Raw genomic sequence first — 24,005 nt, 5'->3', positions numbered from 1 at the left:
TTGATGCCAGGCCTCGCGCCCCGCACTTCACGTACAGTAATTCACTTGAGTCTCCCGACGACCCTGTGGGAACAGAAGACGCGGGAGGAAACTGGAGGCTAGAGGGTCACCGAGGTCTCCAACCTTAATTCTCAGCCCCACAAGCTTGGCTTCTCCCACTGAAGGACACTCTCCTGCCCAGGGCTTCTGCTCTGCTCCCCGCCCCTAATCCCCCTTAACCTCCTTGTGAGGCTCAATCCCAGTCACTGCCTCTCACTATGCCTTGTATTCCTGCTTGGCTCAGTTGCAGTTTTACACTTGCTTGATTACTGTATTAGTGTCTACTATATTGTTCACTTTACCTATCCCTTTTTGTAATTTGTCTCATCCCCAAAAGGGCAGGGATTTTTATCTCTTTCATTAACTGCTGTATCATTGGTGCCTAAAGCAATGTGGTAGACCTAGTAAATGCTCAATAAATTTGTGTTGAATAATTGAATGATTGCCCTGCTGTTCATTGTAAGCTCCACATAGGCAGCAACTGTCTGCTTTTTAATCACTTTTCCATCAGAAATGCCGGGTACCTAGGACGCATTCAGTACATATTTGTTGAATGAGTGAAGGCATTGCTGATCTTTACCCTTTTGGTCACTCTCACTTCATCATTCCAATTTGTTGGATAAATATATGAATCTCTTAGAATTCCTACTTCCAGGTTTCCTCCCTTGTATCCATGCACTCGTCACCTTGATTCCCCACTCCCACCCCTCATATCTTTACAGTTGCATTTTTGCTCTCACTTCCTCCTTCAACCTCTGATACTTCTTAGAAAGCTCCCTACCCTGCAGGTTGAATTGGAACGTTTTTATTTTTTATTAATTTATTCCTTTATTTTTATTTTTGGGTTTATTGGGTCTTTGCTGCTGTGCGCGGGCTTTCTCTAGTTGCGGCGAGTGGGGGCTACTCTTCGATGCGGAGCATGGGCTCTAGGTGTGCGGCTTCTCATTGCGTTGGCTTCTCTTCTTGCAGAGCACGGCTCTAGGAGCACGGGCTTCAGTAGTTGTGGCTCTCAGGCTCTAGAGCGCGGGCCCAGTAGTTGTGGCACACGGGCTTAGTTGCTCCGCGGCATGTGGGATCTTCCCAGACCAGGGCTTGAACCCGTCTCCCCTGCATTGGCAGGCGGATTAACCTGCCTGTGTCACCAGGGAAGTCCCTTGGAACATTTTAAAGCAACATGTCTTCGTAGGCAAGAATCACATTCCAGGCTAAGTCACATTGAATCCAAAGAAAGCTTTCCACAAATCACCCATGGCCCTGGTTTTGGGTTTTATTTTGGTTTTCTTTGAGGAGAACTGAGAATCCTGCACTGCCTCCTAAATTGAGATCATGGTCATTGTTCATAATTTGTTCAACAAATATTTATGAAGTACCTGTTATGTTCTAGGCACTGTGCTAGATGCTGGAACAAGATAGGCAAAGTCTGAGCACTCCAAGGGATGCATACACAAAAGAGAATGATCATGGATATTGATGAGAATTGTCCTGGCTTGAATCTAGATATTTCTAAAAGAAATGACTAAGAATAAGATAGGGTCTAATTCTGCCTATTGTAACAAGCTTTAGCGTAGGAATAGGTTAACAGTGGTGGCAAGGTATGGGGTTAGAATACCTTGCCCATTCACATTTATTATCTTGTTCAGCTTTCAGGTGGGAATGTGGGGCAGGAATTCTCTTTGCATACACTGGAACTAAGGTCTGAGAAATGTCAGTTGACTCGCCCAATATGACACTGCCGGAAGACTACTCTGTACTGTTCTTACTCTGAGAGGCATTTTTAAAATTCTTAAAATCCTCTTCACTGGAAGCTCTTCAAGGTAGGAATCAGTTTCAAACCTTCAGGGTAATGGTTTAAAAATGCTTCTCAAAGGGAGATACCAGGGACTTTCCTGAACCTGAATTACCTGGGGCGTATTGTAAAAATGCACGTTCTTGGTGCCCATCACGGACCTCTCCAACTAAACTCACTGTGGATCCTGGGAATATGCATTTTTAAACTCTCAAGGTGATTCTTCTACACATAAAAGTTTGAGAACTACTAGAAGAGTTTGGGTGGAAAACCTCAACCTTAATGCAGGGCTAATATTTACCTTTGGGACAGATTTCGTCAGAATTCCGAAGAGTAAGCCGTGTATGTCCTTGAGCAGATGGGACTGCAACGGCTTTCTGGCCGGAACCTTCCTCTTTATTATGCAAGTATTTCTTGGAAATTGGGGGTTCTGCTGAGTAGGTGCTCGGCTGCTGGTGACTACCCGCAGCCGCAGTTCAAAGGTCTTTTGGCTCTTTTCCCGACACCTTGTTTGTCAATGTCGCTTTCCACCAGGGAGCCAGGCGTTTGCCCCGCCGACCACGGTGGGGCGCACGCGGCATGTGTTGTCTGCTTATCCCCTCCTTCTCGGGTACCCCTTGGCGCCCTTAGGAAGAGCAGTCCCTAGGAGTTCCTGCCTCTGGTGGCCAGCTGTTGCTCTCTTCTCGCGAGAATTGCTCCTCCCATCCTCTCCTCTCATCAACCCCCTCCCTTGGGCAGGTTCCATATTGGGTAAAATCTCGGCTCGCAGAGAGGCTCGGGAGCTGTTCTCGCGAGAGTACGGCGGGAGGCTCCTGTTCGCTGGCTGTGGAACGGCGACCACTGGAACCTCCGCGGGCGCTGCAGCTGGAGCCGTAGCCCCGCGGCGCAGCCGGGAGTCGGCCTGGTCTGCAGAGGGTGCAGCGAGAACGTGGCGGGCGCAGCCTTGAGCCCCTGAGCGTGCCCCTGCCCTTAGCAGGGCTCACCCCCGTCGCGGAGGAGCGTCCAGCCTCTGCGGCTGACAGGGGCCGCGCGCGCGGGAGTCGTCTGTATCGCGGCACTCACACCTGCGCGGGCGGCCAGCGCAGGGTCCCCGCCCGTCCGGCCGGGCGACGAGGTCGGGGAAGCGGGTGCGGGCGCAGGCGGGGCCCCGCAGGGCCAGCTCCTCGCCCCGCGGCCACCGCTGGAAGATGTCTCAGGAGAGGCCCACGTTCTACCGGCAGGAGCTGAACAAGACAATCTGGGAGGTGCCCGAGCGTTACCAAAACCTGTCCCCGGTGGGCTCCGGCGCCTATGGCTCCGTGTGGTGAGTGTCACCGGGCTCGGGGCCTCGGTGGGCTGGGTGGCCCTTTATGCCCCAGAGCCAGGCCTGCACCCACGGCTCAGCAATGCACCAAGCGGTAGGAATTTCCCTTGGGGGAGGGCATCCCTGCCCCTTCGACCCCTGTCCTGCCCTCCCTGTACCCCTTGTACCCCTCACCCTGCACACCCACATAGGTGGTCAGCTGTGTGTAGGACGCAGGTCCACGGTGGGCGGTGGGTGATGGTGTTGGAGCCTGGCCCTGGCTCGCACCCTGCGCATTCCCTTCTTGGGGGGTTGCTGCTTTGGGGACAGGAACAGGAGGGCCCTCTTTGGGGGTCTCCCTGCTGGCATCGAGCAGAAGGACTCTCTCCCGAGATGTGCCCCTTGGGCGCCGGAGCCTGCCCTCGGAGCAGTCAAGCCCGGGGAGCTGCCTGGAGAAACAGAAGGGCAAAGCTCGACCGGGAGACTGCCGTCATCTGAACAAAACTGAGGACGAAGGGCGTTCAGTGCGGGCTTTTTTGCAAACCTCTGTCGAAATCCCATTTTGAGAAGCGTTCTTTTTGAGTTCGCACTTGAATTAGTAGCTATCCATAGAGCTTAAAATACCGACTTTATCTCAGTGAGTCCTGTGCCAGCTTGAGTGGTGTGTTTCCGATTCAGTTGAAAGCGTATTTCCTTTTCGCAGAGTGGGGGGTGGGTGGTAGTGCCTGCAAACACACTGCAGCTTGAGAAACTGGCGGCCTCACTGATTAGTCACATACCACTGCTCGTTTAAGTATTGTTTGACAAAACAGTTTTCTCCTTTCGAGCAAGTGAGATTCAGATCCGATGCATGCCCTCAAGATCAAAAAGTTATTAACAATGCCGGGAGGTATTGTAAATATTTTTTAATTGCGATAATTCTTGTGAAATACTGTGTTTTTAAAGTCCCTTTGAGAGTTTGCAGGGAACTTACCCACACTTAGAGCCTGAGGTACACGATATGGATATGGAATATATAGCAAAGGAAGGAAGAGACACTTTGCAGCTTTAATTCACACTGTGAATGTGTTTTCAATTAAATGATACTGTAAAATGTTCAGACCTGAAATATTTCACTAAACTTTTCTAACTTTCAAGGCTTTAAACACTATATTTTAGATGTACTGAAATTTGAGAGCTCCTGATCTGAAGCTAATTCATGTAATTCCTGTGCATGCATCATTTGAAGAGAGGTCTACAAAATTATTTTTTTGTTTTGCCACAAATTCCAGGCTTTTGGACTTGTTAATCTTTAAATATAATTCCTGTGTTTCTTAAAGCCCCAGCATGAATTTCCGGTTTATAGAATCTTCTGGGTAATTGAGATTGTGCAATTGTGTCCAGCAACAGATCATATTGCATTTTCTGGTTCAGGCTGTTGGAGTTATGTTGCTGATGGCACTATGCTTGACATCTTTTTTCCATTTTTATAGTGTGCTGTTGATTTGCTAATTTTCGAAGATGCGTGTGGATCATTGCTCCTTTAATAGCTCATGAGTTTACCTCCATTTTTCATTCTTGAATTGACACATTAATTTTTGTGGTACCGAGTTTTTGTTTCCAATAATGTTTAAACCTTAAGGAGTAATACAGCAGAACAGCTCAACTATGGGGAGTTTAGTGACCTTGGAAAGAATTCCTTGCAAGGTTTCCCTACCATTGGTGTGAATAGCTCTGCCCTAGCTCTGGAGATCCAGATTTACAGCGAAGTGCCATTAAAATGAACTCCCATGTTTTTTTAGTACTATACTTTTCTGGTTTTTAGAAACCATCAATATCTGACACTTGGAAGTAACTTTGTTAAACAGGTTTTTAAAGGTAGGTGATACATTCACATTGTATAAAATTCAGAAGGTATAAAAAGATAGTGAAAAGTTGCCTTTCCTTTCTTGTTCTCCAATTGTGCTATTCCTTTCCTCAGAAACAACCACTGTTAAGTTTCTTGTGTGTCTGTCCATGGAGGCAGTTCTGCTAAGGGTATTTAAGATGTAACCTATAGCATATTGGTGGAGAAAAATAACCGATATTATGTGATAGCTGGCCATAAACAAACGTAACTGATTTTGGATTGAAAGTATCAGAATTTAGATGTACAAGTGTTATCTCATTCAAAGTAGTTATTTGAAGTTGTTCTTTCAATTAGCAACTTTCAGGTGTGGCAGAAAACTTTTTTTTTAACTTCTCTTAGAATCCACTTTGGAGCCTGTGTTATTTTTCACTATCTTCATTTTCTTGAGAGCAGATTTAATTTTAGGAAATAACAAAATCAAATTGAATCTGAAATAATTTAGAAAATTGGACTGAAGTCTGGTGAAAAAGATTAGGCAGCCAGGTTGATGATACTGTTTGAGGTCAGATAGGAGTTGTAACCATAAAGTAATGACACAGAATTTCCTGTGTGATTTGTAGAATTAGATCTGAAGTCTGTTCCAAAAAAGAATCTCTGAAAGTATTTCAGGGAATGCAATGTCACTGAAATAATCTGTGTCAGTTTCCTAATTTGATTGCTCTGAAGTGTGATACACTTTGATGTGGAACTTAAAAAAAGTTTTTTAAAATATTAAGCCAATTTTCAGTATTTTAATTTGTACTAAGTATATAGTAAAGCAAGTATGTAGCAACCTGAGTGATAACCAACTGTGAATTAAAGATCAAGGAATCAGACTAGAAATTTGGGAATTGATAGGGTTTTACAAATATGCCTTTCCTTTTTAAGGGGTAAAGGGAACTAAACTAAGTCTTGCAATTTTAAGGAACTTTGTTGCCTGTGAGGGGAAATGAAGCAAATTTTTTTAAGAATACATTGTTGCACAGCATTGATTTTGTGGTTTGGGGACAGAAGGAGGGGGAGGAGCTTTGTGGTGAGTTTAAGGAAATATAAACAGGAACTTAAATGCCTTTCCTCTGGTGTATGGGTTTTCCGGACACTTGCCTCTGATTACAGGAGGTGGGGCACTGGTACCATAAAATAGGTGAGAGTTGAGAATTATTCTTAAATCATATTCAATCATTTATTAAACAGTATTTATTGAGCACCAACTCTGGACCAGATAGCAGGCTGGGTTTCTTGAGCTAGAGTGTTAAGCAAGACAGAATAAGACAGTCCATTCCCTGATAGGGTTTATAGCCTGATGCAAATAATAACTACATTTATGGATTGTGTTCTATGTTCCAGGCATTGTGCTGTGCATTTTATGTTTATCATCAGTATATAAAGTGTATAACAAAACTTTTGGTAAAAGGATGGCAAAATTTACTAAGAAATCAAATCCAACTTCCTAAATGCTTTGTGGAACAAGATTGTGTGTAAATAACTGTAATAAAAATAAGTGAAGGACTTCCCTGGTGGCGCAGTGGTTAAGAATCCGCCTGCCAATGCAGGAGACATGGGTTCGAGCCCTGGTCCGGGAAGATCCCACATGCCACGGAGCAACTAAGCCCTTGCACCACAACTACTGAGGCTGCGCTCTAGAGCCCGCGAGCCACAACTATGGAGCCTGCGTGCTATAACTACTGAAGCCCGCGCGCCTAGAGCCCATGTTCCACAAGAGAAGCCACCGCAATGAGAAGCCCGCGCACTGCAACAAAGAGTAGCCCCCACTCACTGCAACTAGAGAGAGCCTGTGCACAGCAGTGAAGACCTAACACAGCCAAAAATAAATAGTAAAAAAGAATTTATTAGAAAAAAAAGTGAAGCTAAATTTTTTTAGTATTAATGGCCCTTCACCATTTTAAATCTTTTCCTTTTTTTAGCATGAGCCAGGGCACGAATTAATAAAAGTACATCATTATTGAGTATGCAAAGGTGACTTTCTTGACTCCTAATGAGTGAGAGGGGTGTGCCGTTTATTTTCCTAGTGGTGATAATAGGCCCATGCTGATCTTGCTTCCCATTTGCTTTCCTTTGTAACCAAAAGCAAGGTGATTGGCTGGATGTTACCAATGCCAACCAATAAATAGTTAAACACAATGGCAAATATTTGTATTATTGATACAGACTTTTAAGAAAGAGTTCAGTCAAGTTGGCTATAAAGTCATCCTTTATTTATCGGATTCCATTTTCCACTGAAACCTTTCCACTGGCTCCCATTTTAAAATAAGGATATCCTGAACCTCTGGCTTTTCAGTTCTGCCAGTTTAATTTCTCGATACTGAGGACTATGCTTTTGATTTCCCTCTAAATCAGCCTCAGAAGATCTGCATTGACTTTGCCTTTCATGGGCAATAGTGCAGGTGGTGCTGAGACCCTGGGGCTTAGGATTCAAAGGTGGAAGAAGTCACTGAGTCTAGAAGTCGCTAGATCCCTCTCACTTTAGTATTAACTGACATTTTTATGGGATTTTACACTTCATAATGTATTTGCATTTCAAAGCATTATTATTCAGTTTTCACTGGCTCTGTGAAGGCTGGTGTTATTAACCCAGTTGTTTAGATGAGGAGCTGGACTCATTAAAGGAATGGCATACTTGTCAGTGCTACTTTGGATTTGGTTCTGGGGTTTCAACACTTCAGAATTCTCCTTTCCTGTACTTGTAGACTGCTAAGATTGTGTGGTGGCACCTTCTCTTGTGCTGTTTGCCTCTCCCCTCCCTCCTTTTGTGAAGAAAGGGGTTGCTGGGTCACTTGAAATAGTAGAACTATGACTAACCAATCCCACCAATGTCAGCCTAGCTAATCTGAGGTAATGACTTATTAAAGTCACATCTCTTCCTCAGAATTGATAGACCAAAAATGGACTCATTGCCCAGATTGCATTTTTTCCCAAAGGATCATCAGTGCAACTAGTTAATTCCTGAATTTATGAATCCCCTTGGCTTGAAATTCTTCTGTGCACATTTTGGAAAGTTGAGATTCTCTGTATATGCTTCTGTTATGTAAGTATAGTATAGGATATAAATAGAAATAACTGCCTCTCTAGGCCTTTGAAAATACACTGGACTTTTGCTCTTTACTGTGAAATTTGGTATTGATTTGTTTCTATCCAAGAGATATAATTACAATAGAGCTCAAAAAAACCTCATTATAAAGTGGCTTCCCCTGACTCTGGAACCTAGGAATATCATTTCATGGTTGCCATGTACTTGGAAGTGATGCACGAGTTTCTTCAGGACAAATAAAAACAAAACCTCTTTGGGCTTCCCTGGTGGCGCAGTGGTTGGGAGTCTGCCTGCCGATGCAGGGGACGCGGGTTCGTGCCCCGGTCTGGGAAGATCCCACATGCCGCGGAGCAGCTGGGCCCGTGAGCCATGCCCGCTGAGCCTGCGCGTCCGGAGCCTGTGCTCCGCAACGGGAGAGGCCACAGCAGTGAGAGGCCCGCGTACCGCAAAAAACAAACAAACAAAAAAAAAACTATATTCGAAGGGCAGGGGAATAAAAGTAGACAATAAACAAAAAATTAAAATTTATAACATGTCAGGTGATAAATACTATCGGGGAATAAAGTAAGGAAAAGAGAGGGAATACTGGGATGGCTGTGTTGCACTTTTAAGCAGGGTAGACCTCAGTGATAAAGTGACAATTGAGCAATGACCTGAAGGAAGTGATGTAGAACACTGGTTGGGCCTGAATGGGGAGGGGAGAACAATTCCGTGTTGAGGGATCAGCACATGTCCTGAGGCAAAGGCCTCATTCTCTAGCATAGCTGAAAGACCAGTATGGCTCGAACTGAATGAACCAGGGGCCAAATAGTAGTAGGGGAAGCAGGTGGAGGGGCTACAGAGGTGCTGGGATCATAAAGGGTCTTACTTGCCTTTTTAAGAATTGTGCCTTTTACTCTGAGACGGGAGACCATGGAGGGTTATAACCAGAGGGGAGACATGATCTAACGTATGTTTTAACAGATCACTCTGCTCTGGGGTCCCTGTTTTTTCATTTCTGTTCCTTACCCATTTAGAGGTGCTAACTGTAGTTTAGGGTAGAGTGGGGGAGTCGGATGAATTGGTGTACAGCCCTGATCTGTATTCAACAACTCTCATTCCAGAAGACTCAGTGTGCCAGAGCCAGTACTTTTGGTGGGCCCTAGAAATTCAGGGTATTCCAGTCCAGCTCTTTAAATAACATGTGGAGCTTAACTTCACTTTTCAGGTTTCTCTTGCCAAAAGGAAGGGAGCAAAGAGATTAGCTCTAGACTTCTGACAAAAGAAGATTAGCCTGCTGGCAGGTTGAATGTTTTCTAACTTCTTTGGGCTTCTAGGTTTTTTCTTACTATTGGGTTATTTTTAAAAAGTAATTTTTACCTTCTTTCAACTTTTAAGATCTCATTTATTTTCTGTTTTATTTGGCCCTGTATCTGCTTTACATTCCTCTGCCTTGCCCCCATCACAATAATTTTAGGAGAGGTTGGATTATTGTTACCTGTTAATAATGTTTTGGCTAGGAGCCCCCAATGACTTCTCTGTTAACTTGAATAAATCTTATAGATTGACAGATTCTACACATGTCACCGTATAAAAAGCCATAGGATTTATTTACTTTTCTGCCTTTATAGATACAGGTTTCTCTCTTTTATGAAAGCTATCCCCCTTTTACTGCTCTGTTATCTAGTTGCAGAAAATAAGTGTTCCTAAACACAGATTCCCATGACAACATAACAAAAAGGTAATAGAACAAATGTTTATTTTGTCTAGGCCTGCTGTCTGAGTAACTTTATACCCTGAACATTTTGACTTCTGTTACTTTGAATGGTGTTACAGGTTTCCTTGTTTTCCTCAAAACCTTCTCCTCTTAGGCCTTGGTGGCATTGTCACTACGCCTGTGACACGACGGAAGGTATGTGAGTGTGTGTGTCTTACTGTCAGTCTACCCGCAAGTATGCATTGGTTGCTTTACCAAGCTTACGGTCCAGAGTGTAGGCATCACACATCATTATGCAAAAAAAAAAAAAAAAAATCTAAACCAATTTCTTCTTTGTTTTCTTAAATTCATTAATTCAGTATGGCCAGTGCTAGGCACTGTAGTAGGTATTCTGTTTATAAAGACTGAAAAAACCAAAAAAGCAGGAAGGGTTCCTGCTTTTGAAAATACCAGTCTGGAAGGGACACATTTATGTTGCTTTCTCAGAGATTGCTTTGGAAGTCCTCAGTAGCTTTTCTTTTCTGCATTCTTTCAGCTTAAGTTGCCATCTCAAATCTACCTTATATTTCTAATGCGTCCCTTGAAATCTTCTTTTAGGTTTTTCTGTGTCTCTCTTGAATCTAGTGACATACTGGTCACTTTTTACATCTAGGGCAACTTTTTGCAAGGATGTGTGTTTGAAATCTGTGTCAGAGAGACCTTTCCATCTGATTCAGAACTAGAAAGCGATGACATCAGCATGTGCCCGCAAGAGGTCAGAACTTCTTCTTTTGATCTGCCAAGGACTCAGGGAGGCTGTGGTTTAGGGGAGGAAAGGGACAATGAGAGTAAGTGTCCTGTAGATCATTAACGCAGCCCTATAATTCCACATGGGGTAGTGTCTCTGCTGTGACCGTCTTCTCACCTGCAAATTATGTGCCCCTAATAATCATGCCTTTAGTCCGTCCTGTGACACTGAACTTGAGGTGTCTGGTTTACCCAAGTATTTTCTGAACTCTTCATTCTTGTATTTCCTTATCCCTGTAGTAGATATAACTTTATTCTCAGAAATAAATGCTTTATTCTTAATCCCCAGTAGCTATTTCTTTTTTCCCCCTTCATCAAATCCTGCATCTAGGGCTTTAGGTAGCTTGAACCTTCTTGAACTTAGACTTTTGAATACTAGTTTCTATTTATGTTTTCTTCTCCAGGCTACCAAATGCTTGTAAAAATCTTAGTTATCTTTCTCACTTGGTATAATAAAACATGACTCCTTCATGATTTTAGTATTAAATTGAAGTGAAATTTTGATGTTGGTATCTACACTGATATGCTTTTAATAATTTCCTCATCTGACATTATAAGTTTGGCTTGGTTCATTTTCTGATACCTAGGTTAGTGGCCTAAATGCCTTATGCTTTGAATGATCTGCTTTGAAATTAGCAGTCTCAATGATATTGATGCTAAAGGGAGCAAAAGGGAAAAAATAGCAAATTAAGAGAACATGCAGTAAGTATTATGAGCATCTATCAAGCCATGCTTACATTCCCAAATATAGTATAACACAAGGGTTACTCCTCCTGTTGACATCTTGGGTTGATAATTTTTTTTGTTGTGAGGACTATCTTGCATTGTAGGATATTTAGCAGCAACCCCGTACCCTACCCACTAGATGCCAGTTGCGGCCTCCAGTTGTGACAACCAAAAATGTCTCTAGACATTGCCACATGTCCTCTGAGGGCAAAATCACCTTTGGTTGAGAACTGCTTATATAACCCTATATATTTGGATTGATTGGCCCTGAGTAAAAACTAGATAGGATAACTTGAACCTTCCACCTGCAAAAAGAAACACTATACTTTCTGTGCATATTCCCTTTGAATTCATTGTCTGATATAGTCTCAACAGTGTCTTGTTCATATACTGTGCATCCAAATTTATACTTCCAAACCTAATATCAAGAATGTCTAACTCTGGATTTCAAGTCTATTGAAAGGTAATGTTTCATGCTTCCCCTTGATTATTTTTCTACATACTTCTTGAGGACAATCTCAGAGATGTAACACTAACTACCCTAGGATTAGATTTATGTTATAAACTTGTATGGTTCAGCCTTAGATATGTGGAACTGATATTTGAAGGAAGCTTATCATTAGCACTGATGAATGACAGTGGTCATGAAAATTACAATCGGAATAAGCCAATAGCCTGAAGATTTCTATAACTAGGTATTAAAGCAACATAATTTTGAAAGTTTGAAATGTGTATATTTTTATATTTATGTTTTAGATTTGCTGTAGTGAAAGAAATCTGTTGGTCATGCATCTGACTGTTAAATGCCCACCAGTGTCTAAACCAGACATAAAATATTAGTGAACTATGTATATATATATAAAAGTATTGATGTATACAGAGATGTGAGGGCCCTGTCGGCTGTAGTAGTTGGCATGTTTCATGAAGGAAGGATTTGAAGATTGGTTTTTTTTTTTTTTTAATAAATTTATTTATTTATTTATTGGCTGAGTTGAGTCTTCCTTGCTGCGCTCGAGCTTTCTCTAGTTGTGGCGAGCGGGGGCTACTCTTCGTTGTGGTGCACGGGCTTCTCATTGCAGTGGTTTCTCTTGTTGAAGAGCACGGTCTCTAGGCACGCAGGCTTCAGTAGTTGTGGCTCACAGGCTCTAGAGCGCAGGATCAGTAGTTGTGGCACACGGGCTTAGTTGCTCTGCGGCATGTGGGATCTTCCCAGACCAGTGCTCGAACCTGTGTCCCCTGCATTGACAGGCGGATTCTTAACCACTGTGCCACCAGGGAAGCCCTGAAGATTGTTTTGAGGGATGGGTAGTATTTGGAGCATTTCTAGAAAGGGAACTTTTTAGGTAACAGGAGAAAACATAACTAAGAGGATTAGATATGAGATGGACTGCCCTGACAAGGGTAGTATCTCAGATAGGGTGAACCCAGTTGTGGTTTTCATTCTGGTTGTGTTTCAGAATCACTTGTGGAGCTTTTAAACATACAGGTGCTTGGGTCCTACCCCCAGAAATTAAGAATTAGGTCTGGAGTAGGGTTAAGGCAACTGCATTTTTCTAGGCAATACAGAGCTAGTTACAGTTTCTTGAGTTGTTAAAGTAGGGAGGGAAAGTATTTTAAAATTGGTTTGATTGGAGTGTTACAGAATGGATTGGAGGAAGCAAATATATTGCTTTGTAAAAGTCTCTGGTAATTTATATGTGTATCTGTTTAATCTGACTCCCCAGCTAGGTTTCTCAATTCCTTGAGGTCAGGAACTATCTGCTTTGGTAAAAATTTACTAATCTTGCATTATGTTCCTGAAGATAAACAGATAAATAAACTATAGCTTCTGCTCTCCTTCCAGGTCTAAATTGGGAAACAAATATATACAGGAATACCTTTTTTTTCAGTTTAGTGTCTAAAGAATTGGCTACATTATGTTTCTGATTGTAGTAGTTCCTAGATCCTATCCATTAACTGCTGAATAAATGTGCATTTTAACTTGAAAGGAAACGATATTTTAGTTTTCCGTAACATGACAACAAATGATCAAGGATTTGGGTCCTTGGTTATATTTTAATAACCTGCCCTATCTTACTGTTATTTCAGAAATATACTCAACCTCAAATTTGAGAGTAAGAGATCTAAAAATATATGTTGAGAATTTACTATGTGATAAACCCCATGCTGGAAGCTGATCATGAAACTATTATATAATAGCACGTTCATTTCCACTTGGAACATTTACTACTTGTCTTTTATAGTTCATAAAGTACTTATACATAATTATCTTATATGAGCCTCAAAACAGCATTGTAAGATAAGCAGAGCTAGTGACACCCCCATTTTATTGATCTGGAAACAGGCTCGTAGAAGCTTTGGCCAAGATCACTTGCTAGGAAGTTCCAGAACCAAAGCTAGACCTGAAATCTTCTCACTACTGATTTACTTTTTTCTATGTCAGACTGCCTATGTTTATGCTTAACAGAATTTTTTGAGATCAGATCATCGAAATACTGCAAACAGAGACCATTCACTAGGATGTAAAAGTAGCTTTGTTAAGTGGAATTTCAGAGGGTTTTTTTCTAGAGCAATAAAAAAAGTACTATCTAGTATTACCAAAAGTAAGCAAGATATTTTCCAGTGTTTTGATTTTTAAAAATCAAGTTGCTGGGCTTCCCTGGTGGTGCGGTGGTTGAGAGTCTGCCTGCCGATGCAGGGGATGCGGGTTCGTGCCCCGGTCCGGGAGGATCCCACGTGCCGCGGAGCAGCCGGGCCCGGGGGCCATGGCCGCTGAGCCTGCGCGTCCGGAGCCTGTGCTTCGCAACGGGAGAGGCCACAGCAGTGAGAGGCCCGCATACTGGAAAAAAAAAAAAAATCAAGTTGCTAAAAATAATGATGTGAAAATTATTTGATACTCCCCCCTTAAAGAGGTGGTGCTTTAATTCTCCTCCCCTTGAGTGAAGACTGTATTTAGTGACTCACTTCTCTAAAGTATAGACTGTGGCAGGAATGATGGAGTGTGACTTCTGCGGGTAGGTCATAAAAGACATTGTGACTCCTGCTTTGGTCTTTCTCTGAGCACAGGCTCCGGACGCGTAGGCTCAGCGGCCATGGCTCACGGGCCTAGCCGCTCCGCGGCATGTGGGATCTTCCCAGACCGGGGCACGAACCCGTTTCCCCTGCATCGGCAGGCGGACTCTCAACCACTGCGCCACCAGGGAAGCCCTGTACAAGACTTTTAATTGTAGCAGCAAGGCAAAGTTGATTGATGGTAATACTAAATAGTTACAATGTAATATATGATTAGTCTGTTCAGTATTTCAGATTTGCTTGAAAGGAGTTAAAAATTATTTAATGATAACTTCCAAAACATTTGTTATTGAAATTTTCAAACACATAAAAGTAGAGAAGGTATAAACCCGTGGTGGCAACATTCTAATGAGGCTTTGGAAAGTAATCCCCTTTAAAAGAAATGAAATAATCCATGTGTAATATTTTTGCATTCAATATGGGATAACTGTTGCTCTTGATGCAGATACATACTTCACATTTGCAATCAAAGATATATGTTAACTGACACCACTGCAGCTTTTAAAGCTTCAGTGAAGAAATTATTACAAAATAATTTCTACAAATTTCTATAAATTTCTACAAATCTTACAAAATTATTCTTACTTCAAACGGAGCTTTCAGCAAATGAAGATTAAGTGCATTTTAATCGCAAATGGTTTGGGATTTTTAGATTGTATGCCTAAGTGAATTTCTACATTGTTTGAATGTTAGTTTTCATCAGCCTAGTAAAAGTGGAAGCAGTTGTGAAAAACATTTTTGTTCCAGTAGTTTAGAAGCTTTTGCAGCAGGAATTGGATCAGATTAGTTAGGAATGGCAAGTATTAGCATATATGTTGCCATTCCCTGAGTGCCAGCCCCATGGCTAATGTCCCTAATAAATCCTATCACAAATACATTTTTCTATCTGAATGAGATTTTCATGAAAATACTGAATTTGCCTATCAGTTCTTGAACTGTAAGTTTCTGCAAGGCAAGGTAAGTGATCAATTAAATGACTCTTTTTTCCATTCCAGGCTGCTTCTCTATTGATAAGGTTTTCCGTGTGTCATTTGTGTTTTTTTTAACCTCTGAGAAGAATTTTTAGAAACTGAAAAGCTGGGGATTGGTCATATTGCGCGTACTTGTAACAACTGTATTAATAACATCTGATTTTCTTCCTATCAATATGAAAGTGTTATTGTAAGAAATTGAATTCCATTTAAAAATACTATATATAGTGCAAGTAGATCATTTTGTGATTTATTTTAAAAATGAAAGTGTAAGGTAGACATTCAAACAAGATATTTGAGAGTTAGTAAAGGTTTTTAAAGAGAGCTAACAATGTTTCAAATGGTAAGAGTTTTTAAAGTCAACTTTAAGTCCCTTGCTACTCTAAAGAATATTTTTTGAAGTTCTCAAATTAAAACTTGAGTTATTGTTTTTGCATAAAGTTGCCTTTATTTTCATGACATTGTTTCCAAAATGGAGGGGCAGAGCATAAGCATCAAAAGTACAGTGATACTTGCACATTTGTCTGAATTTAGAAGAAAGAAAAAGTAGGTTTCTGCAGTAGAGAGAGATGTGCTGAAAAATATTTCCAGTATGGTATTTGCTGATATTTTTGTCAAGTTGTTATAGGTAAAGAGAAAGTTCAAAGTTAGTCATCTGAATTACTTAGTTATTTAGAAACCCTTGAAAACTGTTATCAATTAACCTGAATTCAATTGGAAAAAAACCTCAAATTATATGGGGAAGAGATGTCATCTCTTTGCAAATTATTTATCTACATGTAGATATTTTAATGAATTCAATGTATTAATGACAATTTGTTAATTCATTGTAACTACGGATTTTAATATATTTAAATATGTCCATTGGGACTTCCCTGGTGGCACAGTGGTTAAGAATCCGCCTGCCAATGCAGGGGACATGGGTTCAAGCCCTACTCTGGGAAGCTCCCACATGCCGCGGAGGAACTAAGCCTGTGCACCACAACTACTGAGCCTGCGTGCCACAACTAATGAAGCCCACGTGCCTAGAGCCCGTGCTCTCCAACAAGAGAAGCCACTGCAATGAGAAGCCCGTGCACTGCATCTAGAGAAAGCCCACACGCAGCAGCAAAGACCCAACGCGGCCAAAAATTTAAATAAATAAATAAATAAAGTTAAAAAAAAATAAATGTTTCCATTAATTTCCAAAAATACATAAAATTGTGTTGTCTTCTTAACCATTACTGATGGTTCGTTTTTTCTTAACATCATTCAAGGATTAGAGAAGTTGTCTATGACCATTAAAAGAAATTGTAAAATCATTTATGATCCCCACAAATTACTCAGATACTTGCCAGGTGATTGCTCATTCTTCATTTTGTTGGGGAAAACCCAAATTGTTTTTTGAGGAAAAATCCTGATGCAGGCATTTATACTCTCATGCTCTGTGGACGTGGGCAGTTGTCCTGGTTAGGCAGCATCTCACCTTTCTTAAGAGGTTGTCTCTCTTGCTTTGCTCACTCAGCATGTTGATCTGCCTTTACCTTGCAACACAGACACTCTCCAAGCCAGGTTCCAGTCATGGAGCATAAATACAAAGTCCCTGTGTCTCTATATCTATCAAAAGCTCAGTTGATGGAAATCATCTTTGGAGGATTGTCTGAGGAATATGGAGCTTATTATCTATTTTTCTAGAAACACTTAAGATTTCCTCTTGGATTAAGTAAGTCTGTCAGAGAGCAGTGTGCCATGCTGTTTTGTCCTCTCCTTCCTGCCTTTGCTAATGTATTTTGGCCTTATGAAACAGTCTCCACTGATGGATGCTCTAAGTAAAGAACCATCTGAAACCCACTGTTATAATTGTGTAAGGATGCTGATTAGGACATTTTTACCACATTGTACAGTGTCTCCTTCATAAACATACACAGGAGGAACTCTTCTCAGGTTCTATTACAGGAGTAATTATGCCTCTCTTCAGTTCTCTGAGTACCTGCTTTGTTTTTATTATATGGTTCCTATGATTCATGTCTTAACTGGTTGTATTCTCTTTGTGATGGCTTCAGTGGGCTCAGAGCCAAATTTGGGGCCCACCTCTAACAGGTATTTAGAAAGGACCTCACAATAAACATTTGCACTAACCTCACCCATACATAATTTCCTATTTATCTTGTTTATTTTTCCCCTAATCATTTATTCTTATGTCAAGTTATAGGTATATAGTTCTAGGCTACTTTAAATCCATTGTGAAATAAAGCAGGGTATATGTAAGTAAATTTAGAATTACAATTAGGATATTAAGAATCTAGTAAGCCACTATTTTTTCAGGGAGAGAGGAGGCTGGTATGAATGTATAACAAAACATTTAATTTTATTTAATGAATATTATTTTGTCCTAGGCGCTGGATTTACAGTCAACAGTAGATACATGACGATGACAGTCTAATATTATAATGTTTTTAATGAATTTTATATTTCTCCCTTTACTTTTTTTTTTACCATAGCAATGTTTTTTATAAAGTATGAATTAATTTTAGAACTTTATGAGTTTACAATTGGGGGAAAAACTTATTGAGCAGTGTGTCCTGGATTTTATTCAATAGTTTGGAGAAACTGATCTTCATAAAGGTAATTCCATTTTATGATGTTGCTCATGAAAACACAGTTTAATTTGTAGTTACAGTTTTTAAAATGTGATTAAGAGGAATCTTCCCAACTGTAATACTAGTAAGTGTAATAATAAAGGCAAAGCCAGTAGCTGGGGTTGTCCTTATCTCAGGCTGCTTGGCATCCTGGAAAAAGAGCACTGAAATTAGGCAGATCTGAGTCTGAATCCCACTGCCTATGGGTTATATGCCATTCAGTGAGTTGTTAATGTTTCTGACCATTAGTTTCTTATTTTGGAAAGTAAATATAACTATCTCACAAAGTTATGAGGATTGAATGAAATGTTTCCCAAATAATATGTGGTATGATCAGGTATTCAATAACTTGAATTTCTTCTCCTCTGAGTATTCAGTTGGTTTTGTCAGATGATCTTTAAAAAATTATTAGGAATTTCTGCTTTGGGTAATTACAATGTTCAATTTAGGATGAAATATGTGGTTTCCTCTTTCTCCAAATATTGCTTTGATTACTGATAGAACAGGTTAGGTCAGAGCAAGTTAAATGCTTAAAGAGGTGGGGGAGGGGATGGATCATATATTCTTTGCTTTAGCAACTTTTGCCATAAGGATTACTAACTAACAAACAGAGCAGTTTCTCTGAACAATTCCTGTTTGCGCTCTCCTGTAAGTAAAGTATATTTTAAAAGGTGGGAATATGTGTCCTTTGAAGTAGAAATTATTAGTCTCTTCTAAGGAAATCATGCAATTATGGAAGAAGCAATGTGAGTGAAGATGTCCATTGTAGTAGTGTTAGTATTATTTGTGTATGTGAATGAATGGAATATAAGGCCCATCAATAAGAGAATGAGTAGTTTGTGGTTCAGATATTTTTGAAATTGTTGTGAATGATTGTTTAGTAAAATAGAAAATTCTTATGGCTTAGGTAAGGTGGGTACAAATTTATTTATATACTTTGAGTATAGCTATGTAAGGATCATTCAAAGGAAATATACCTGTCAGTAGTTTTATGAAAGTTAGAAAGCATGCCTCTTTTTGTTTGTTTTAGGGTAACAGAAAAGCACAGATGACTTATGCTTCTAACTTTACTAATAACCTTGTTAAAAGATATAAGCTCATTTTTTTAAAAAGTCGGGATAGAAAAATATACATTAAAAAGCAAAAGTGTTAAAAGTCCTGAGTATATTAGACGTTTATTCTCTGCTTATGTGTATATATCTGAATGAGTGTACATTTTTTTCCCCCACAGATAGGGATAATTCTTTACTTCTGAAACTTGTTCTCTTTCCCATCAGCAGTATAACAAGTACATATTAGTATGTGGAGAGTCTTGTTAATGGCTACAGTATATGGTACATGAGAATGTACCATAGTTTAAACTCTGCTGTATTGGATATTAAGGTAGTTTCTAGTTTTGTTCTTGTGAACTGGCTGCAATGAACATTTATGTATTTTGAACCCAACTTATATATTTTTAAACCCAACTTACATATTTTTGAACCCAACTTTTTAAAAAGTGTAATAGTTGCACTGTATTATTGGGCATTATTTGCTTTCATGTATGTTTCATCATCCCAGTTAGATGGTTAAGTTCTTTGATATCAGGTACTATGTTTAATGTTTCTTTTGTATCCACAAAGAATCTCATGCAGGAGATTTTTCAGTAAATGCTTAGGAAGTGATATTTTGGTATTTGTGAGATATTACATCATTGACTCCTTTAGTGTTTTAGAGTCATAGTATAACTTTAGGGCTTAAAAACTCCCCCTTGATAATGTATATTGAGTGAAAGTTATTTCTTATGAAATACTTTTCATTAATATTATCCTGAGTTCAATGTAAGATCACAGGAAAAACTTTTTCCTTATGAAATGCAATTAATTATAGTGGATGCATTTTAGAAAAGAAACAGAGTCCATACGATTAGAATCTATTTAAAATGGACTGAACTGCTGGCTAGGTTGAACTTGCTTTTCTGTTATGGTTAAAGAGTTCATGCTTGAAACACACCACTTGGATTTGAATCCCAGCTCTGCCATTTTCTGTCTGTGTGGGCACATTAGTTAACCTCTCGGTGCCTCAGTTCTCTCATCTGTAATATGGGAATAATAATAATGTCTTCTTATAAAGTTGTGATAAAGATGTTCATTCATATAAAGATTAAAGCCAATGCCTAACAATAATAAACACTCAACACACATGTAAGTTTTTAACATTAATATCAGTTTTTCGTTGGATGCTATTGAATTTATAAGAATTGAGGGCCAAATGATAAAGTTGAAGTTTTTCTTTCATATTTCATTTTATACTTTTGTAAAGCAGTTATTGAAAATGGACCACGTGCCAGGCATTAAGCTAAGACCTATGGAATACAATACTGAATAAAACAGAAGACACTTCCTGCCCTCAAGGTGCTTATGATGAGTGGAAAACACAGACATTATTATGTCTAATATTTGAGATTTACCATGGCCAGGCCCTTTGCTAAACCTACTGCAAAAATTATCACATTTAATCCTAACAAACATCGGACAGATTAGATATAAACGTTATCCTCGGGCTTCCCTGGTGGCGCAGTAGTTGAGAGTCCACCTGCCAGTGCGGGGGACACGGGTTCGTGCCCCGGTCCTGGAAGATCCCACATGCCGCGGAGCGGCTGGGCCCGTGAGCCATGGCCGCTGAACCTGCGCGTCTGGAGCCTGTGCTCCGCAACAGGAGAGGCCACAACAGTGAGAGGCCCGCGTACCGCAAAAAAGAAAAAAAAAAAGTTATCCTCATTTTATATATGAGGCCGAGAGAATTTAATTAACCCCCTCAAGGTTATATAGCTACTAACTGGCAGAACTGGAATTAAAATCCAGAGTCTAATACCAAAGCCCCAGTGCTTATTTAACCACTCTGCTGGGTGGTAAATAAACATACAGTAATAAATTGTGATTATTGGGGTCTGTAGGGTACTGATTAATCCTAGCTTGCCTTTTGCTTAATAGATACAGGAGTCAAATAGAGATAAAAATACGTACTTTATTACTGGAAAGCTAGCGCGGAGAATGACTTGGACAGGTGGCTCAAGTGGGCGTCTTCTTTCTTCTCCACTGAATTGAACTTGCACACTCAGTTGCAGGCATGTCAGCTAGAAACCCGATGGCATTCCTTGCTCCAAGAGGCCCCAACAGGCTTCCCAGCAGAGGAGAGGGGAAAATACTCAGCCTGCGGGTAGGCAGGCAGACTCTGAGATGAAGAGCTGAAGAGGATGGGTTCACACAGGAGGCCAGGAAATTGGACGTGCCCTCCACCTGGATGCTGAAGTTGCCAGGAATGATGATAGAAGTTGGGAGGGGCGAGAGACTTTAAGATAGGACTTTAAGATGGAAAATTCCAGGTCAGTGGATAACAGCAACAGAGAGGGAGAGATGTTCGTGAGCAGGAGCTTGTGTAAATCAAAGGGAAAGTTATGTTCTGGAAGTGGAAACAGTTGGCAAGGAGGACATCTACGCCACCTGCCAGCCGTGAGGTACGTGGGATATGAGAGTGAGAATCCACTCTAATGGCACGGCTATAAGAGAAGTAGTGTCTTCAAAGTACAGCCTGGTTTCAGTTAAAGCAAGGAGATGGAGGAAAGTTCAGAAGTGAAGATTTACAGGAGTTTATTACACATTGGGAGTTGAAGAGCAAGGACACAGGGTAAGGATTTGGGAGCGAAGGGAGGGGAACTTCTGGAACCAGAATCATACGGGAAAGAGAGTTTGGTGAGAATAGATGATCCAAAAGCCTTGGATGTACCCATTAGAGACTGGAGATAAACAGGATGAGACATGATAGAATTAGCCCAAACAGTCTCCAAAAATAATTAGAATACACATCATTTCTTGCTGTAGATGTCCTGTATGATCTGGCCTCTGCCTGTATCTCTGACCTCATTCTTTTCCTCGCTCCCCTTGCTCCTCGTGCTCCACCTGCACAGGCCATGTTTCTTTTGTCACTCCAGCATACCATATTTTTTATACCTCTGTTTTATTTTTCCTTTGTTTGCACTTGCTTTTCTTTTTCTTTTTCTTTTTTTTTTTTTTTTTGCAGTACACAGGCCTCTCACTGTTGTGGCCTCTCCCGTTGCGGAGCACAGCCTCCGGATGCACAGGCTCAGCGGCCATGGCTCACAGGCCCAGCCGCTCGCTCCGTGGCACGTGGGATCTTCCCGGACCGGGGCACGAACCTGTGTCCCCAGCACTTGCTTTTCTGAGAGGCAGCATAGGAAAATAGTTAATAGTGTGAGCTCTGGATCCAGACTTCCTGCACTGTCACTCTCTAGTTTTGTGACCATGGGCAATTTATTTATACTCTCTGTGCTTCCGTTTCCTTATCTGTCAACTGGGGAATGATAATAAAGACTCATTAAATGTTAATAATATTTTTTCTTCTGCTTGAGGCTCTTTTCCGCTATATCTTTATGGTTGCTACTTTCTGTTTTTGTTTGTTTGTTTTTGCTGTACTTTTTTTTTTTTTGCTGTACGCGGGCCTCTCACTGTTGTGGCCTTTCCCGTTGCGGAGCACAGGCTCCGAACGCGCAGGCTCAGCGACCATGGCTCACGGGCCCAGCCACTCCACGGCATGTGGGATCTTCCCGGACCGGGCACGAACCCGTGTCCCCTGCACTGGCAGGCGGACTCTCAACCACTGCGCCACCAGGGAAGCCCCGCTACCTTCTTATCATTCACTTCCCTCAGCTCAAATGTACTTCCTCAGACATCCTAGCTAATGTAGCATAACTCCACCAGCCTTCTGTCGCTCTTTATCCCGTTATTCTATTTTATTTATTCATAGCATTCATCACTGTTTGAAATTTATTTTATTATTCTGCTCTTCCCTTCTCCCCCCATCCCCTGAGGTCAGGGATATGTTGACTTATTCCGACTGTATCTCAGCTTCTAGAAAGTGACAAATACTTTGTAGGTGATCAAGAAATTTTTTTGCCAACTCATTGTCCTGAAAACATGGTGGTTTCCAAGGCCTCTGATCAGGCAGCATTTGGTGGCAAGGTGACACTGAGGCCTAGGCCAAAAAGACAGAATCCAGCTCTTTGTGTACCAGTCTGTTGGCTCATCTAGATCAGGTGGCTGCTGCTTTTGTGTTATGGGGACATAGCTACATTCATTTAAAAATTTACTATCTGCTGCTTTCCAGTTCCAAGCACAGAGTTGAGTAGTTGAGACAGAGACCCTAAGCCTCACAAAGTCTAAAATACTTACTATCCAGCCCTTCATGGAAAGTTTGCTGATCCTTGATTTAGATGCATAGAAAAAAAGACAAGAAGGAAACACCAAAAATAATTAATAGATTACTTTGGATAGTGGGATTATATGTCATTTTAATTTTTATCTTTATACTTTTAAAATTTGTTAGAGACCCATTTAATTTGGAAATGAAATAGCCTTATAAATACTGATTTTAATATATTTAGAGAACATTTAATGATGAGCTTTTTATGTTCTTTTTTTCCCTTAGTGCTGCTTTTGACACAAAAACTGGGTTACGTGTTGCAGTGAAGAAGCTATCCAGACCATTTCAGTCCATTATTCATGCCAAAAGGACCTACAGAGAACTGCGGTTACTTAAACATATGAAACATGAAAATGTAAGTTAATAATTCAAGGCAGGATAAATTCTGCTCTTTAATAGACTGGAAAAAATTGTGTTTTAATTACTGCGAATGGAAATGCATTAGAGTACATCAAACTTTGGACCGTCCTTCTTGTACTGGGGTATTAGTGACCACTGCATTATGTCAGGTAGATACTCAAAGCCTTGGGATGAAATTGGTGCATCTTCCTGGAGTTCCAGTTTTACCTTAAGATTTTTAGAGGGAAAGCATATAAAATTTTTTTTATAAAAATGAATATTGTGAGATAAAACACAACTCACAAGGATTTTTAACAGAAAATATTACAAAGAAGTTTCATATTCTCTACTTGGTTCACTTAAGACTATATTATCAGAATATGGGAATCCATGGTATTTTGTGTTGTTATGGGTTTCCTCAGTGGAGAAGTTTGAGGAAGAGTGCCTTAGGTTCACTGAATGTCCTATCAAAGATGGGTATTATTTTCTGGATAATTTAATATTATAATTTTTTC

The 24,005-nt window shown here is 40.6% G+C and overlaps 1 protein-coding gene across 4 annotated transcripts in view; it reads left to right on the top strand.

Moving 5' to 3' along the window:
- Window positions 1-2,611: 2,611 nt before the first annotated feature.
- MAPK14 (mitogen-activated protein kinase 14) overlaps window positions 2,612-24,005 on the top strand; it is a 71,676-nt gene continuing 50,282 nt past the window's right edge. For 3 of the 4 annotated variants that reach the window (XR_009533636.1, XM_060111268.1, XM_060111267.1), the window contains exons 1-2: window positions 2,613-3,128; window positions 23,377-23,506. Coding sequence is in view for 3 of the 4 variants with exons in the window: in XM_060111268.1 (XP_059967251.1) it covers window positions 3,013-3,128; window positions 23,377-23,506 (246 nt within the window). In the remaining variant the exon portion in view is untranslated. Of the gene's footprint in view, window positions 3,129-23,376; window positions 23,507-24,005 lie in introns of all 4 variants that reach the window. The other variant, XM_060111269.1, reaches the window with a different exon arrangement.

Source organism: Mesoplodon densirostris, chromosome 10 (assembly GCF_025265405.1).
Source record: "Mesoplodon densirostris isolate mMesDen1 chromosome 10, mMesDen1 primary haplotype, whole genome shotgun sequence".
NCBI lineage: Eukaryota > Metazoa > Chordata > Mammalia > Artiodactyla > Ziphiidae > Mesoplodon > Mesoplodon densirostris.
The sequence above is the reverse complement of the archived record's forward strand: the minus strand, read 5'-3'. Positions and strand labels throughout refer to the sequence as shown.